We start from the raw sequence: 17,551 nt of genomic DNA on the forward strand, positions 1-17,551 counted from the left end.
CACACAGGAACTTGTCCAGGCGGGCCTTGAATATCTCCAGTGTAGGAGACTCCACAACCCCCCTGGGCAACCTGTTCCAGTGCTCTGTCACTCTTACAGGTCACACGAGAGCAGAGTACAGGAGCCGGATCACCTCCTTCAACCCTTGGTTACACATCACAGACAGCTGCAAGACACAGGTCAGCAGCAGTGCAGCATCATGGTCCTCTTGCCACCAGCTCTGGACTTCCCTAGCACTTGCTGGAAGTCTGGCTAGACCATTTTGCTATGAGACAGTCTGCTTTAGACTGATACATCTGCTCAGAGGGGTTCGCATGCTACCACGTGAGATACATGGTGAAGGGCTGCTGGCACACTGGGTTCCCATGGAGATGTCTTCACCCAGCTTGCATTCCCAGTGTGTCAGCACCTTCTGCTGCAAACTCATTTAAAGTCCTTCAGAGTTTCAGAGTCTGCTAGGTGGTGTCATGGCTGTAGGACACACTGGCCTTAAGTCACTAAGTACCCAGAAGTGACCACCGCTGTTCAGTATAATGGCCACAACAAACATGCAAACAGGTTAATGGGCAAAAAGGTCACTGCTTTGATTCTGTTACTTTGAAAAGGTAGTGGAAGGAAAAATAAAAACAAAGGAGTGAAAACCATGAAGTGGTGGGACCTGAAACGTAGAAGGCATGCCTAAGGCACACACAGGGCTAGCTGCAACATGTCCTGCTACTTCACTGCCAGGGCAACACAGAGAAGACAGATCTGTGCCATCCCGGACCCCTGCAGCGAGGAGCGGACATCCAGAGGACCACACTGCCACGTGAAGGTGTTTGCGGACTTTTACCTCACAAGCTTTGACGTGCTCTTTGCCATTATTCCTGGATCTTCTCCGGTGTGGTAACGCTCTGCTGGTAACTCCTGCCTGTGAGAGAAATCACACTCTCATCTGAGTAACACTGATTAAAAAGACCCTTTGCTAGAAGGCAGTACATGAAACACGAATTGGCAGGGACATCAGGGAGAAAGCAGCAGTAATGTGTGAGCTCAGCTATGGATGTGCACTGCAAGGAAATGCAGAGCTGTGCAGCAAGGTGGAGGGTCATGCATCAGAGAAACTATGAGAAACGGGAAATGGGCTGTGAAGCCATGGCATGGCTCTTGAGTGAGCTCCACCTCTGGTATGTGGAGCATGAGTTTCTGAGAAGCCAGCCCCGACCCAGGATCTGGAACTCACTCAAGAGCCATGCCATTGCTTCACACCCCCTGCCCCTGGAAACTCTCCCCTCACCCTCCAAAGCCTGCATTTCCACACTCACCAGAGTCTTCTGGTGATGATTTCAACTGAGCCAGACTGAGGAACAGCTGCCAAAACTGGGAGAGAGAAGAAAGCTACAGCAGAGCCAACGTGCATCACCAACGGTATTGAAGCCCAGCTAGAGAACATTGCCAGCCCTTCCATCTCACCCCCAAACCCAGAGCTGGGAGAAGAGTTATGGGGCAGGAGAGCTCCAAGAACATACACCCGTCCTGTCCCAAGGCCACCCACCTCTCTATACCTTCTCCTGCTGCTTCTGTGTAACCCTGTTTGCGCTGTGGGGCACAGCTTGTTCCGCCTCACCCTTATCCTTGCAGCGCTGCTCATGAAGGCACTTGGCCTAGGAGAGCCAACAAACAGGGCAGGACCGTGTTAGCAAGCAGTGAGTTGCTATTACAGCTCATGCAGGTAGCTCTGGAGGAAAACACAGGCTCCAAGTGAAGAGGTGGCCAAAGGCTGCGCGCAGAGCAGGGGACAGCACACAAGCCCCCCAGTGCCATACTGCTTGACCAAAACTGACCTCACAAGACAAGCTGCTCTTCATTTGGCATGAAAACCTCATAGCAATCGAGTTCTTGACATCTAAATCACTCTTATCCAACCGTGCAAGGCTGCTACCAGCAATGTCCCTGGTGTACTCTTCAGTTTTTCAGAGCCCACTATGGAGACTTTAATGTGACAGTCTTCCTCTGCTGCAGCTCTTGATGTAGTGTCTGCAAGAGCTGTGCGCGTGTGTTAGCAGTGTTAAACCATATAGCAAGAAAGAGCAGCATGTTTGCTCTACCTCCATGGTGTTCTTGTACTGCAGATTCCCGGTTTTGTGAATCACCTCCATTATCAGCTCTATCTATGCAGACAACAAAGCCAGAGTCAACACATTACTGACCATCAAAGCTCCACAATAGACTATGTGACTTAGGAAAGGAAGAGACAGGCTAAGTTCAGATAGCCTTAACGACCTATGTTCACCTAAGGCATCTTCACAGAACACACCTTTATACTTCTAGCTAAGCCTCCACCTGTCCAAGCAAAGAAACTCTTCAAATGAAATCCACCAATACATAGTACTGTATCATCTCCACAGAATCTGGAAAAATTGGGAAGCGAACTACCTTCTGCTATGTCCAAATTTGCAGCAGTCTTCTCTCATTTTCCAGACAAAGGAATCTGAAGCCAGAAGAGGTTAAAAGGCTTGCCAGTTCTGGCAAACCCTATGGACATCACGCAGCACTATATATATGAGATATGTGTATATATGCTTTAAGAACATCGCTGGCTGAGGCTGGTGTCTCTGGAGCTGAGCCCCTGCAATAGCCATCCCAAAAAGACACCCAAAGGAGAAGATGTGGTGGTCAGAAGAAGGAAGACAGAGGTTCAGCAGCAGGGTTTCAACATATAGGAAGGAGCTCAGGACTTCCCAGCAGTGGCAGGCACTGGGAGCATGCAGGGGGCTGGGGCATGGTGGGAGGCAGGAGCCAGGATCCATCACCAAGGATGGTGATGGATCAACACCCTCAGCTCCTGCAGATGCTTTTTTCCAAAACTCCTCCATTTTCGTTGCTTCTCCCAAAAAGGTTTGTGCCAGCTAGATCTGACCTTGTCCCACAATGTCTATCTCTGCAAAGAAAAAAAAGTTTCATAGATATACAAAAATATACATACATATGTATATATAAATATAAACACATACATGATATGACTCTGTTGCTCAAATCAAATGCTCCAGCTGACATCAAACTGACCCCATAGCACACCTACCTTTGCAGGAACATATAAAAGCAGCATGACTTTTGAAGCAGCATCCAAGCAGCATTGCCTATGTAAGGGTCAATCCTCCTGGGGCCACTTTTCAGTATAAGAAAACTGGTATCAACAAGTTATTCAAGCAAGCACAATAAAGTCTGCCCCTCACCACAATGCATTCAGCCAGGTTTCAACACAAAGCAACCTGAAGCAAAGAGTTGCCCCAGGTTAGCACACAGTCAAGCTGGTGCACAGAAAAACTGACGCTAAAAATGCCTCAGGCTCATCCTGCTGAAAGTGAGTGGCCCTACTGCAGAACAGCAGCCCAGCAAGCTCATCCAGAGATATAGGCCAAGTGTAGTTCACGATTCAAGCCCCAGAGCTGTTTCAAACCCACAGCTATGAATAGCCAGCTGCTTCAACAGCAGAGCCATGCTGGGGAGGTTCACCAAGAGTCAGGGCAGCAGACAAACGTGGCTGTGGCAGAGAGGGGACTCAGCAGAGGAGAACAGAGGGCCAGCTCCTCTGTAGGAGCCTATTAGGATGCCAGCTTCCCCTATAGGTAGGTGTGGAGGGGCCGGGCTATCCAATAATGCCCCGGGGGCGAAGGGTTGTGGGGAGGGTTTCTCCTCCATAAAAGTCTGGGAGAAGGCCAGCTGCCTATACATAAGGATTTGTGGGGAGGTCAAGCTGCTCCTGTAGGAAATGCAGGGTGAGAAACCAGGCCCCTACTACTGATTATGGGGAGCATGAGATCTCTTCTTTCTGCTTGTGCCGTAGCAGGACCTGGAAGTTTCACGCGAGTGGGGCAGCCTGTCCTGCAGTGCCTGAGGCATCTCCAGCCACAGCGGGGCTCCAGGCTCAGCCTGAGGGACCAGGTGTCACTGACCCTTCTGAGCACTGCCCAGGTGCTCAGCCGCTCAAGGGAGTCATCGCTCGAGCCGAGGCCAAGCCCCCCTGGAGCAGAAGTGATTTTAACCAGTCCCCACATGGATGGGACCCTGCAGAGCTCAGTGCCTCCTTGCAGAAGACATTGCAGTTGAGAACCTAATGATCTTAAACAGGTAATGTCCACTCTCGTAGGCCTTGTACATTGGGCTTGAGAAATCCCTTTCTTATCGATATCATCTGTTATTTATAATACATGTGGGTAACGTAAATTGTGCATGGGTGAAAGCAGAGATGATCCTGACCAGAAGCCCATTGCACATTCTGGAGCTGGTGATCCCCTGAGCAGGCACAGGGCTGGTCTGCACTGCCCAAACCCTGTGGCTGCAGGATGAGCTTGGCCATCTCATGGTAACAGGGGGTTTATGGGCAGCTCCTGCCTGATACTGACCCTTACACCAGCTGCCTGGCCCTGCCTCTAACTGGAAATGCAGCAAGAAGTTCTCATGTGAACTTCCTTCATGAATAATGCTGTTTTCTTGTAATGCTTTATATTTTTAGCTCATAGGACCAAAAAGGAAGAGCTCTAACTCTGCCTGAAGGCAGCATGCCCAGCAGCTGAAGGAACATAAGGTTTACATGCTATCCCTATCCCTCTTCTCATTTTGTCTTATTATAGAAGCTGTGGCCTCTCTTTCACTAGGGGGGAAAGCAGGAGCTGTACATCTGGTTATCAGGTTCTCTTCTTAGGCCGTTCACTTCTGTGTTTGTCTGGGAGGAGGAGAGACCCCTCTAGAGAGGCCTGTGAGGAAACTCAGCCTGAGTCTAGGGTCCCAGGGGGAGGCTAAAGTTTTGGTGTGTTCTGTCCCAGAGCTGTTGTGGTATTGAGCACGTAGGAAGTAAAGGCTGAGCAAGGATATGCTCTTGTAGGCTTCCTTACAGGAGAAGGAACCTGAACATCCTAGGGTACTTTGAAGGTGTACCATCCCAGACAAAAAAGTGAGTATGACATCTTTCAGAAGAAAGATAGCCACCACGCAAGTCTCAAAACTTAATCTTAAAAGATGTATTTGAGAACCAAGACCTACAGCAGGGTCCTTCAGCAGAATATCTGAACACTTGGTCTTTTAGAAATGAAAATGGACAACTGATTCCTTGTAATGTGCCCTTTGCACAGTCCATTGTAATGCAGCAGGAGAGATGTTTAAGCTCACTGTCATCTTCTCCAGACAAGGAAATACAGTAAAAGCCCCAGGGACTGTTTGGCTTACACATGCACTGAAGGCACACAGATTCAGCTTGAAGCACAGCATACATCAGCAACTCCCGTTCCTCCAAAGTTAGTCACGTGGCACCAGGTTTAAACAGCTGAACTGTGTGCTGGTCCCCTTATCCTCCATCCCTGTGTCATAAGGCATTGCAGAGCTTCTTAAGCAATGCTGCACATGAGGATATGAGAGAAACCAGCAGCCCTGCAGCACATCAGTTTCTGAATCAAAGCCATGATCATGTATATGGTAACAAAAAAAAGCAATAAATTTGAGGAGACATGGTTAGAAAATGAGTTTCAGGGCTCCAGCACAACATTAATAAGTAAGCTTATTTCCGGTGGTATACAGACACAACAAGTCCAAGGGGCATCTTTACGAAAAGTTAATTAAATGAGGGTCTGCAGAGCATATGCGATACCCTGAACCCAAAAAATCTGCAAGCCCCTCATTGGAGAGGTGGTTGAAGGGCTGAGCATCTTCTCCAAATCCTCAGCAACACTGCAGGGTGCATGTTTGTGGCAGCACAGCCTCTCATTGGGTAGCTGTGCTGTGGACTGCTACACCAGGCAAGATGCAGATCACCTTCCAGTATCAGCACCTAAGCCTGGAGCACATCTACAGCTAAGCCAGACACACAGCATATTATTGGTGCTCCTCTAAGAGAGCTTCCCTGAAAGACATGGCCAAACTGAAACCTATATTACAAGCTTAATCACCATTAAAGAAGGACTTCAGAAACAGGGAGAAGCTTAATCTGAGATCTGAGTGGGATATTTCTGCCCTAACCATAAGCCAGTTTCCCAAAACATTGTGCAGCACTCGCCTCAGCACGTACGGCTTCTTGGTTATCTCCAGCCTCTTTCTGATGGCTGCACTTTGGAAGAACTTCAAATCAAAACCTTCTTCTGATACAGATGGCCCCTCCGTCTGGGTCCATCGCTTAGATTCCTTTTCTTCCCCTGAGTGTGAAGATGGGATATCTGTCCAAGCAATTTGCTGATCAAAGACAAAGATTTGTAATAGGTGCTTTCTGCATGTGGAAATAATTATCTGAGTTCTCAAATACTTTGCTGAAACAGAGAAGCACTTCTGCTCTGTGTGGCTGCTGTGAGAAATGGTCTCTAGGTAAAAACTTAAGCTCAGAGTAGACCCAACAGTGAAGCAGCTCCTTATTAAAGTTTTTGCAAAAATGGGTGTCCTAGTAAGTAGGCACACACAGCAAAAGCAGAACTATGATTTCCTATCCCATCCACAAGTTCTCTCCCTTGTTTCCCAATTGCTTGGGTACTCCAAGGTTTACAGCCTATTCAGTGCTTATAATGTAGATGCTAACTGTCCCGCCTCTGTTTATACCTCCCCTTACTCGACTTTGTACGCCCCTTCCTCTTACTTATTAACCACATCATTATTAACCACATAATCTTTTTCCGGTACAATTCTCTAACTCTTTGGGAGACATGTGGTACCCCAACTTAACTGTTTATCCAGCCTGCACCTGCTTAGTTTGTACATAGAGAGTATTCTTTTTAAACACAGAGTGAATCTTTCATCTAGAGGTGACATTGGCTTTAACCACAGAGTGTGTCTTTTTGAGTTACTATATCTCAAACCCTTTCTTTCATTCCCTTAGTAACTTAGCCCCACCCCCAGTATTGAAAACTCTTAATATTGCAAAGCCTTCTTATTGATCTTAAAGCTCTAATATTGGAAAGCCTTAATATTGCATCTCCAGTTATTCAAAAACAACACTGTTTCTCTCACAATTCCCCCTTCCTCTTATTTATACCCATTTTGTTTTTCACACTTCACATTTTATCAGAGTAGGGTGATGGTCCCATGAGCATTTGTTTTGACAGAGTTGTTTCAAGAAGTTGTACGTCTTCCTATATACGGAATTATGTAGCACCTTGTAGCTATTAATACACATGTTGCTACAATTACAGAAGTAAAAACTGATACCACCATTCCTCTCCGTTTTCCAAACCAGGATTCTAACCATCCTGTTAAGGAAGTATCTGTTCTCGTATTTTCAGCGTATTCTTCTGCCAAGGTAGTGAGGCCTTGTAAGGCTCTGCTTATGGCTCCATCTGGTGTTTCATTATTTGGAATAAATCTGCAACACATAGTCCCTAGCATTATGCATACTCCTCCTTCTTCAGCTAATATATCTAAAACTATTTTATTTTCACTGTATATTTGACCCATTCTACCCAGGCATTTGTATTTCTATATCTTGTTTCTCTGTGAAATATCTACTTCAAAACATTGATTGCAATTACATTTACTATTTTCGGATTCCAACATGGAGTCCATGTCCACACCGATGGAGGAATGGTAGTGTCCCCAGGCTGGCCACATTCATTCCTCTTTGGCTCCCAAGCCACTCTTCTAAATCTAGCAATTGAATTTCCTCTTGTCACATCTGCCCCTACACCATGAACTTGGCTTATTTCCCGTCCAGCACTTGCAATAGTAAGTGCTACGGGATCACACTCTAACCCCCCACAGTCAGATTCTATGTGACCTTTAAACATCGTAATTTTACTTTTTAGAGATTTTCCCTAAACACTGGGTGAGATCCACCCGTACAAGCCAGTTGTAAACCAAACATCACTCCACCCAGGACAAGGTGATTCCCAGTATGGTTGGAGACAATACTCTGGGTATAAATATTTACCACAACTTACTGTTTAACCAGCCTGCACTGGTTTAGTTTCATAGGTTGTACGTAGATAGTATTCTTTTTAACCACAGAGTGTGTCTTTTATGTAGAGATGACACTGTCTTGAACCACAGAGCGTATCTTTTTGAATAAGTATATCTCAAACCCTTTCTTTCGTTGCCTTAGGAACTTAATCCCAGACCTAGTATTGAAAACTCTCATTCTTGCAAAGCCTTACTATTGATCTTAAAGCTCTAAAATTGGAAAGTCTTAATATTGTAAAGCCCCATCCCCAATTACGCAAAAACAACACTGTTTCTCTCACAGCTGGGAGTAACTGGAAACACCATCAAACTGGCCACACCAACAGTGTCTTCTGCCTGGAGAACCTACAAACAGGATCAACAGCATCTAGAGATGTAGCCATCAACTGTGGCATAATAAGGCTCCCCTGAAATAGGTAGCACAAAAAAATAAGGTCTGCTTATGAGAAGTGCTCATTTCAAGATTCTACACAGGACAGAAACACTGGCCACCTGTGTTAAAAGAATGGGAGGGAATGATGGATGAGGCTGAAAGAGATGTCTTGATTCTATGATTCTGTGACTTGCCTAACAACCAAAGCATTTTACCAAGTTCCATCACTAAAATGCCACTGGGAGTTATGTAACTTATGGTGCTGAATCAGGAAAGGGCCCAAACTGCAGAGACTGGTGGGATCTCAAGCTTGGACATCCTTTACCTCCAGAAATGCCTACATACAGGGCTTTGACCAGAACTTCTCCTTAGTGAAACCTTGTCTCCAAAGTCAGAGTCCAGCTTCTCAGCATCTTTCAGGGGGGACCGGATGTCACTTTAACCATTCCCCTTAGAGAGCTAAAGCTCATGATCTGATGGGGAAGAGCAAAAGCAGAGTTCTCTTTTGGAGCCAGAAGCCCTATAAAGAAAGTAATACTGGTGCACTGGTCAGGCTGGGTAGAGGTGCCTTCCTGCACAGTAGAAAAGGCAGAGCCGAGGATCTGCGTGGCTCTGGGATTCCCAGTGTCCTGGCTCTGTTCTCCTCAACTGCCCTGCCAGAGCTGGTGGGAAGGCCAGAGGTTAGGCCAGGCTGTGCTTTATAGAGACCTGATAACAAGGTATGCCATGGGGTGCTGACATGGAGCCAACGGGCACTGCGGAAATAATTGATCCGCTCACTCTCCGGGAACTCAAAGAACTGAAACGACACAGACAAAAGAGCCCTAACTTCTGTGAGAAGAGAGCAAATCTCCTCTATTCTGATCTCTTCTCATCCCACTACAAAGATTCCTGTCCACAGCAAGGAGCAGGTGATGTTGTTCTTCTGCAGGAAAGAGGGTAACCATGAGTCATAGAATCATAGAACCAATTAGAATCATAGAATCATAGAATAGTTAGGGTTGGAAAGGACCTCATGATCATCTAGTTCCAACCCGCCCACCATGGGCAGGGACACCTCGCACTAAAACATCCCACCCAAGGCTTTGTCCAGCCTCACCTTGAACACCACCAGGGATGGAGCACTCACAACCTCCCTGCGCAACCAATTCCAGTGCCTCACCACAGTAACAGGTGGTTAGAAAACAAATCGCCCAGAGAATATGTCACCCATTTACACACCCAGGTACTTCAAAGATAAGCATTAAGTTCAGGAAGGTCTGCAGGACCGACGCGGAAGGGGTCACTCAGCAAACCACTACCTCTGGAGAGACGAAGCCGGCTTCCTAAGGGCACTGCATGTTCCGTAGGTAACCCATGGTTCTGCAGTCCCAGCTGACTTCTCTCCCACAACTATGGAGCAATAAAAAAACATTGGGGATCTGTGAAAGCAAAGTGTCTTGACTCGTTTATCATCTCTCTCTTTCCTGTCCATCGCTTTTCCAAGCAGCTTTAAGCCCAAGTCTTTTGAAATGCTGATGACACAAAACTGGGAGGAGTGGCTGACACACCAGAGGACTGTGCTGCCATTCAGCGAGACCTGGACAGGCTGGAGAGTTGGGCGGGGAGAAACTTGATGAAATTTAACAAGGGCAAGTGTAGAGTCTTGCATCTGGGGAAGAACAACCCCATGTACCAATACAGGTTGGGGGTTGACCTGCTGGAAAGTAGTGAAGGGGAAAGGGACCTGGGGGTCCTGGTGGATAGGAGGATGACCATGAGCCAGCAATGTGCTCTTGTGGCCAAGAAGGCAAATGGCATCTTAGGGTGCATTAGAAAGGGAGTGGTTAGTAGGTCAAGAGAGGTTCTCCTCCCCCTCTACTCAGCCTTGGTGAGGCCGCATCTGGAATATTGCGTCCAGTTCTGGGCCCCTCTGTTCAAGAAGGACAGGGAATTGCTTGAAGGAGTCCAGCGCAGAGCCAGAAAGATGATTAAGGGAGTGGAACATCTCCCTTATGAGGAGAGGCTGAGGGAGCTGGGTCTCTTTAGCTTGGAGGAGACTGAGGGGTGACCTCATCAATGTTTACAAATATGTGAAGGGTAGGTGTCAGGATGATGGAGCTAGGCTTTTTTCAGTGATATCCAGTGATAGGACAAGGGGCAATGGGTGTAAACTGGAACATAGGAAGTTCCACGTTAACATCAGGAAGAACTTCTTTACTGTAAGAGTGACAGAGCACTGGAACAGGTTGCCCAGGGGGGTTGTGGAGTCTCCTACACTGGAGATATTCAAGGCCCGCCTGGACAAGTTCCTGTGTGATGTACTGTAGGTTACCCTGCTCTTGCAGGGGGGTTGGACTAGATGATCTTTTTAGGTCCCTTCCAACCCTTGGGATTCTGTGATTCTGTGGAAATGTGCTGTCTGCTACAGCTCAGTTTCATGAGCCTGAAAGACAGCCTTTCATCCCACGTGTACATATGCACTTGTTATCACTTGCTGTTCGCAAGCTTGCAGCACACATGGGATAAAACTTCAACCTCTGCCGTTCCTGTCCATAGAATCACAGAATCATAGAATAGTTAAGTTGGAAAGGACCTTAAGTTCATCTTTTTCCAACCCTCCTGCTGTGCGTAGGGACACCTCCCACTAAACCATGCCACCCAAGATTGCGTCCAACCTGGCCTTCAGCGCTGCCAGGGATGGAGCATTCACAACTTCCGTGGGCAGCCCATTCCAGTACCACACCAACTTCACAGTAAAGAACTTCTTCCTTATATCTAATCTAAACTTCCTCTGTTTAAGTTTGAAGCCGTTACCCCTTGTCCTATCACTACAATCCCTAATGAAGAGTCCCCTTCCCAGCATCCTTGTAGGCCCCTTTCAGGTATTGGAAGCTGCTAGGAGGTCTCCACGCAGCCTTCTCAGCTCCAGGATGAATAGCCACAACTCTCTCAGCCTGTCTTCATACGGGAGGTGCTCCAGCCCCCTTGTCATCCTCGTGGCCTTCCTCTGCACTAGCCCCAACAGCTCCACATCATTTTTATGTTGAGGACACCAGAACGGTACACAATACTCCAAGTGAGGTCTCATGAGAACAGAGTACAGGAGCTGGATCACCTCCTTGAATCCTTGTTTACATATCACAGACAGCTGCAAGACACAGGTCAGCAACAGAGCAGCATCATGGTTAATTGGCAAAAAAATTACTCCTTTGATTCTGTTACTTTGAAAAGGTAGTGGAAGGAAAAATAAAAACAAAACAAAAAAAAAGAATGGAAACCTTGAAATGGTGGGACCTTAAACGCAGAAGGCATGCCTAAGGCACACACAGGGCTAGCTGCAACACGTCCTGCTACTTCACTGCCAGGGCAACACAGAGAAGTCAGATCTGTGCCATCCCAGACCCCTGCAGCGAGGAGCGGACATCCAGAGGACCACACTGACACGTGAAGGTGTTTGGGGACTTACCTCACAAGCTTTGACGTGCTCTTTGCCATATTCCTGGATCTTCTCCAGTGTGGTAACGCTCTGCTGGTAACTCCTGCCTGTGAGAGAAATCACACTCTCATCTGATTAACATTGATTAAAAAGACCCTTTGCTAGAAGGCAGTACATGAAAGGCGAATTGGCAGGGACATCAGGGAGAAAGCAGCAGTAATGTGTGAGCTCTGCTATGGATGTGCACTGTAAGGAAATGCGGAGTTTCCCAGCAAGTTGGTGGGTCATGCAACAGAGAAACGGGAAATGGGCTGTGAAGCCATGGCATGGCTCTTGAGTGAGCTCCACCTCTGGTATGTGGAGCATGAGTTTCTGAGGAGCCAGCCCTGACCCAGGAGCTGGAGCTCACTCAAGAGCCATGCCATTGCTTCACACCCCCTGCCCTGGAAACTCTCCCCTCATCCTCCAAAGCCTACATTTCCACACTCACCAGAGTCTTCTGGTGATGATTTCACCTGAGCTAGACTGAGGAACAGCTGCCAAAACTGGGAGAGAGAAGAAAGCTACAGCAGAGCCAACGTGCATCACCAACGGTACTGAAGCCCAGCTAGAGAACATTGCCAGCCCTTCCATCTCACCCCCAAACCCAGAGCTGGGAGAAGAGTTAGGGGGCAGGAGAGCTCCAAGAACATACACCCGTCCTGTCCCAAGGCCACCCACCTCTCTATACCTTCTCCTGCTGCTTCTGTGTAACCCTGTTTGCGCTGTGGGGCACAGCTTGTTCCGCCTCAACCTTATCCTTGCAGCGCTGCTCATGAAGGCGCTTCATGTAGGAGAGCCAACAAAAAGGGCAGGAGCATGTTAGGCAGCAATGAGTTGTTATTACAGCTCATGCAGGGAGCTCTGCAGGAAATCACAGGCTCCAAGTGAAGAGGTGGCCAAAGGCTGCCTGCAGAATAGGGGACAGTATACAAGCCCCCCAGTGCCATACTGCTTGACCAAAACTGACCTCACAAGAAAAGCTACTCTTCATTTGGCATGAAAACCTCATAGCAATAGAGTCCTTGACATCTAAATCTCTCTTATCCAACCGTGCAAGGCTGCTACCAGCAATGTCCCTGGTGTACTCTTCAGTTTTTCAGAGCCCACTATGGAGACTTTAATGTGACAGTCTTCCTCTGCTGCAGCTCTTGATGTAGTGTCTGCATGAACTGCAGCAGAGGAAGACCCTCATATTTAAGACTGCGCCAGCACTGTGCGTGCATGTTAGGAGTGTTAAACCATATAGCAAGAAAGAGCAGCATGTTTGCTTTACCTCCATGGTCTTCTCGTACTGCAGATTCCTGGTTTTGTGAATTGCCTCTATTATCAGCTCTATCTGTGAAGACAATAGAGCCAGAGTCAACACATCACTGACCATCGAAGCTCCACAATGGACTATGTGGCATAGGAAAGGAAGAGACACAGGCTAAATTCATATAGCCTTAAGGACCTATGTCCACCTAAAGCATCTTCACACAACCCACCTTTTATACTTCTAGCTAAGCCTCCACCTGTCTAAGCAAAGGAACTCTGCAAATGAAATCCACCAATATATAGTACTGTATCATCTCCATAGAATCTGGAAAAATGGGGAAGCCAACTCCCTTCTGCTGTTCTGCAGCAGTTTGCTCTCATTTTCCAGACAAAGGAATCTGAAGCCAGAAGAGGTTAAAAGGCTTGCCAATTTTAGCAAAGCCTATGGACATCACACAACACTATATATATGAGATATATGTATATATGCTTTAAGAACATTGCTGGCTGAGGCTGGTGTCTCTGGAGCTGAGCCCCTGCAATAGCCATCCCAAAAAGACACCCAAAGGAGAAGATGTGGTGGTCAGAAGAAGGAAGACAGAGGTTCAGCAGCAGGGCTTCAACATATAGGAAGGAGCTCAGGACTTCCCAGCAGCGGCAGGCACTGGGAGCATGCAGGGGTCCAGGCCATGGTGGAATACATGAGCTAGGAGCCAGGATCCATCACCAAGGATGGTGATGGATCAACACCCTGACCTTCTTCTGATGCTTTTTTTGCTTTTCCCTGAATTCCTCCATTTTCATTGCTTCTTCCCAACGTCCAGCTAGATCTGACCTTTTCCCACACTTTCTCTGCAAGGAAAAGGAAGTTTCACAGATATAGATATATATATACAAATATACATACATATATATATATACATATAAACACATACATGAAATGACTCTGTTGCTCAAATCAACTGCTCCAGCTGACATCAAACTGACCCCATAGCACACCTACCTTTGCAGGAACATATAAATGCAGCATGACTTTTGAAGCAGCATCCAAGCAGCATTACCTATGTCAGCGTCTGTCCTGCTGGGACCCACCTTTCAGTATAAGAAAACTGGTATCAAGAAGTTATTCAAGCAAGCACAGTCACATCTACCCCTCACCCAGATGAATTCAGCCAGGTTTCAACACACAGCAACCTGAAGCAAAGTTGCCCCAGGTTAGCACACAGTCAAGCTGGGGCACAGAAAAACTGATGCTAAAAAACCCTCAGTCTCATCCTGCTGAAAGTGAGTGGCCCTACTGCAGAACAGCAGCCCAGCAAGCTCATTGAGGGATATAGGCCAAGCGTAGTTCACGATTCAAGCCCCAGAGCTGTTTCAAACCCACAGCTATGAATAGCCAGCTGCTTCGACAGCAGAGCCATGCTGGGGAGGTTCACCAAGGGTCAGGGCAGTAGACAAACGCGGCTATGGCAGAGAGTAGACTCAGCACAGGACACCAGAAGTCCAGCTCTCAGGGTAGGGATAATGCCTGCCATGTGTACATGAAAATGAAGGGACAATGTAAGGTGGCCAAAGCATCGTCTTGTACATGCTCTGATTAGAACTGTGGAGTCATTTAGGCTGGAAAAGACCTTTAAGATTATTGAGTCCAACCGTTTACCCTACGCTGCCAAATCCACCACTAAACCGTGTCCCAGAGTGCCACATCTGCACATCTTCTAAACACCTCCAGGGATGGTGACTCCACCACTGCCCTGGGCAGCCTGTTCCGGTGCTTGACAACCCTCTTGGGGAAGAAATTGTTCCTAATACTCAGTCTAAACTTCACCTGCTGCAGCTTGAGGTCCTTTCTTCTTGTCCTATCACTTCGTTTTTTGGAAAGCAGACAGACCCCCACCTCACAACCTCCCTTCAGGTGATAGAATCACTGCAGTATAGTCACTAAATCCTGACCAGGGCCTAGAAAAGTCTGAGAAATTCAAGTGTTAAATATGCATCGCAGGGCAGAGGAACCTCTGACAGATCCCATAGTTATCGGCTTGATAGTACAGGAACGTGTATTTGCACAACTACCGCACATCCACCCAAATCATGTACATGGACTTGGGAAACAGAGATCATACATTACCTCCGAAGAATGTGTTACAGCAAGGATTATTAAGCTTAAGAGATTCAGGTAGAAGAAGAGCTATGTACCCACGTGTTCAGGATTCTGTCTTCAAACAGTAGTTTGCAAGATAAATTTGTCAGCGAACATGTAAAAACACTTCCTTTGCAGGAGTACCATCCTCATTGCTGCATCCAGTATCAGTGGTGTCAGCTTAAGAGGGAACGAGCACGGTGCTAACAAAGTCCGTGTTTCAGAAAAGGTAACACCTGCCCTGTGTGGGGAGAGTCTGCTCTGACTTCATCGGTGGCTCCAGCCATGCTCTGCCACCAGCTAAACTCATGGAACCACAGCCACGAAATAAAACTTGTTCTGGAATCACAGCCATTGCTGACACTTAGATCTGACCCTTGTTTTCCAGAACAGTGGTCAATTAATTCACCAATTTATTCTCAAAGGGCTTTGACAGCCAGGTCTTCACTGCTGTTCCTCTCTGGGGTGCAGCGTGCAACATGGAGGAGATTAGGCAATTAAGAGAAACATTTCCAATCTGACCCGGCTCTGAGGCAAGATATTTCAGCTCAGATCATTCCACAAACTACCGAAATCCGGGCAGGGACACCTTCCCTGGGTGCTCTAAGCCCTGTCCAGCCTGGCCTTGAATGCTGCCAGAGATGGGACATGTCTTCCAGCTGCAGACAAACAAACATGGCCACAAACACGGCCTGGAGCTGACAGCCTCTCTGCTGCTTTAAACCCACTCAGGAATAGCCCTGAACATGAGAGAAAGTGCTGACAAGTGCCCCACGGTGTGGAACTGATACGCGGATTGACTCCACAACTCGTTAAAGTCGTAAAGTAGGTATGCTTTATTCAGCACTGAGGTGCATGGGGATAGCGCCTCCAAAGTATGCACACCCAGGGTCGTTTGTCCTTTACATTTATTTTCTTAAGGTTAGATTACCGATATGCTTATACATATTTAGTATCTATCCCCGCTTCTTATTATAATGAGCTAGAAGGTCCTTTGCTCCTGCGCAGTGCCCCCTTCTGGTCATGGGCAGGGGTCTCAAGGTGAGGTAAATGAGTCTTCCTCCTGTGGGCAGGGGTCTGCAAGATGAAGTAAATGAGTCTTCCTCTTCTTAATCTTTTCACCTTTTAATCTTCACGCATGCCCTTAGGGTTTCGTTGGTATCCCAGCCATAAACCATCTGCTACTCCCCCTTATCAATAGACTCAGGCATCTGCTTTTCCTTGTCAATAGTTGCTTATCAGTAGAACCAGACCTCTGCTTCTCCCCTTATCAGTAGTTAGTGTTCTGCTTAGTAGGCATGATAGATATTTACAACAGACAATAGTTTTGTTTAAGCAAGTGAATTCCTCTAACCCCCTTGTATATTGGTTAACCCTCTGCATCAGTTCCCCCTTTTCTATAAAGTGAGTAAATTCTTTTACTCTTCAGACAAGTTCCTCTTTCGACCAATTCCTGGGGAAGGTATCTCTCAGCACCTTATTATGTGTATTTGATAGAGAGGTCAAAATCATTATGTGTTGTAACATTCGCCAGTTCCAAACAAATAATTCAATAGACAATATGAAACTAATACTAACTAACATTAGAAGAACAATAATGGGGTGACACAACGTATTCAGTATGCCAGTTGCAGTTGGTGGTCATCCCAAAAGTACATTTCACCAGTGGTGGCTTGTATCTGGTCCTACCCTTAGTAGGACTCTGCTTATTTCTTCTGTGTTATGATGGATGGTAATTAAAGTTTCCTTTCTGTTTTCCTGGACCCCTCTGGGTTTGGATTTTATCAGGTTGGTGGGATATAACTGGTCTGGATTTTATCAGTTGGTGGGATATACCTGGTGCTTAATATGTAGTCATACCCAGTGCTCTTAGTAAAATTATAAAAACAAAAACTAGAATGATTCTTAACAGTCATGATTTCATTATCATTATCTATTCTCACAAAAGCACAAGCAGTTCTTAAGCACACACATATACAATATATACAAGTAAAGTCCTTTGAGTAATGTCTGGATGGATTTCAAAATGATAAATGCCTAGTTCTGTATCAAGGCATATGTTCTTAGTATCAATTGCGTTTCTTCTCAGGCCTTCACAGTTCTAGTTGGAAAGGCTTCTGGCCAATCTGAAAAGGTATCCGTTAGTGCCAACTTATATCTATACCCCCTTTTCTTGGCAGTTCTGTAAAGTTGATCTGCCACTGTTGTCCTGGTTCATTGCCACTCCCAATTTGACCCATTTTGGGTTTAGGATTACTTTTGGGGTTTGTTTGGAGGCAGAGATCACACTGGTGAGTTACCTGTTGAATAGTAGCATACAGAGTTCTAGCCATAATTTTGCTTATCAAATATTTATATCCACTCCCCAGTGTGTTTTTGATGTGCATTCTTTACTAAGGACCATAACGAAGAT

At 46.6% G+C, this 17,551-nt stretch overlaps 1 protein-coding gene and 2 long non-coding RNA genes across 13 annotated transcripts in view; 2 read left to right on the top strand and 1 right to left on the bottom strand.

Moving 5' to 3' along the window:
* Positions 1-17,551, top strand: part of LOC136005801 (uncharacterized) — a 107,354-nt gene that overhangs the window by 38,694 nt on the left and 51,109 nt on the right. The window lies entirely within an intron of this gene.
* Positions 1-17,551, bottom strand: part of LOC136005795 (uncharacterized) — a 34,190-nt gene that overhangs the window by 12,269 nt on the left and 4,370 nt on the right. For 5 of the 10 annotated variants that reach the window (XR_010608890.1, XR_010608888.1, XR_010608889.1 and 2 more), the window contains exons 1-5: positions 14,002-14,169; positions 13,755-13,850; positions 13,018-13,080; positions 11,733-11,809; positions 833-910 (exon numbers count right to left, since the gene is read on the bottom strand). Coding sequence is in view for 5 of the 10 variants with exons in the window: in XM_065663642.1 (XP_065519714.1) it covers positions 593-910; positions 2,088-2,150; positions 11,733-11,809; positions 13,018-13,080; positions 13,755-13,850; positions 14,002-14,056 (672 nt within the window). In the remaining 5 variants the exon portion in view is untranslated. Of the gene's footprint in view, positions 1-105; positions 911-2,087; positions 2,151-9,483; positions 9,677-11,732; positions 11,810-13,017; positions 13,081-13,754; positions 13,851-14,001; positions 14,170-17,551 lie in introns of those variants that run through there. The other 5 variants (XM_065663644.1, XM_065663642.1, XM_065663641.1 and 2 more) reach the window with 5 other exon arrangements.
* Positions 3,585-9,718, top strand: LOC136005815 (uncharacterized). The gene is made up of 2 exons (XR_010608932.1): positions 3,585-4,110; positions 8,195-9,718. It is a non-coding gene; the product is annotated as an uncharacterized LOC136005815 (long non-coding RNA).

The sequence above is a fragment of the Lathamus discolor genome, chromosome Z (genome assembly GCF_037157495.1).
Source record: "Lathamus discolor isolate bLatDis1 chromosome Z, bLatDis1.hap1, whole genome shotgun sequence".
In the NCBI taxonomy this organism is placed as follows: Eukaryota; Metazoa; Chordata; class Aves; order Psittaciformes; family Psittacidae; genus Lathamus; species Lathamus discolor.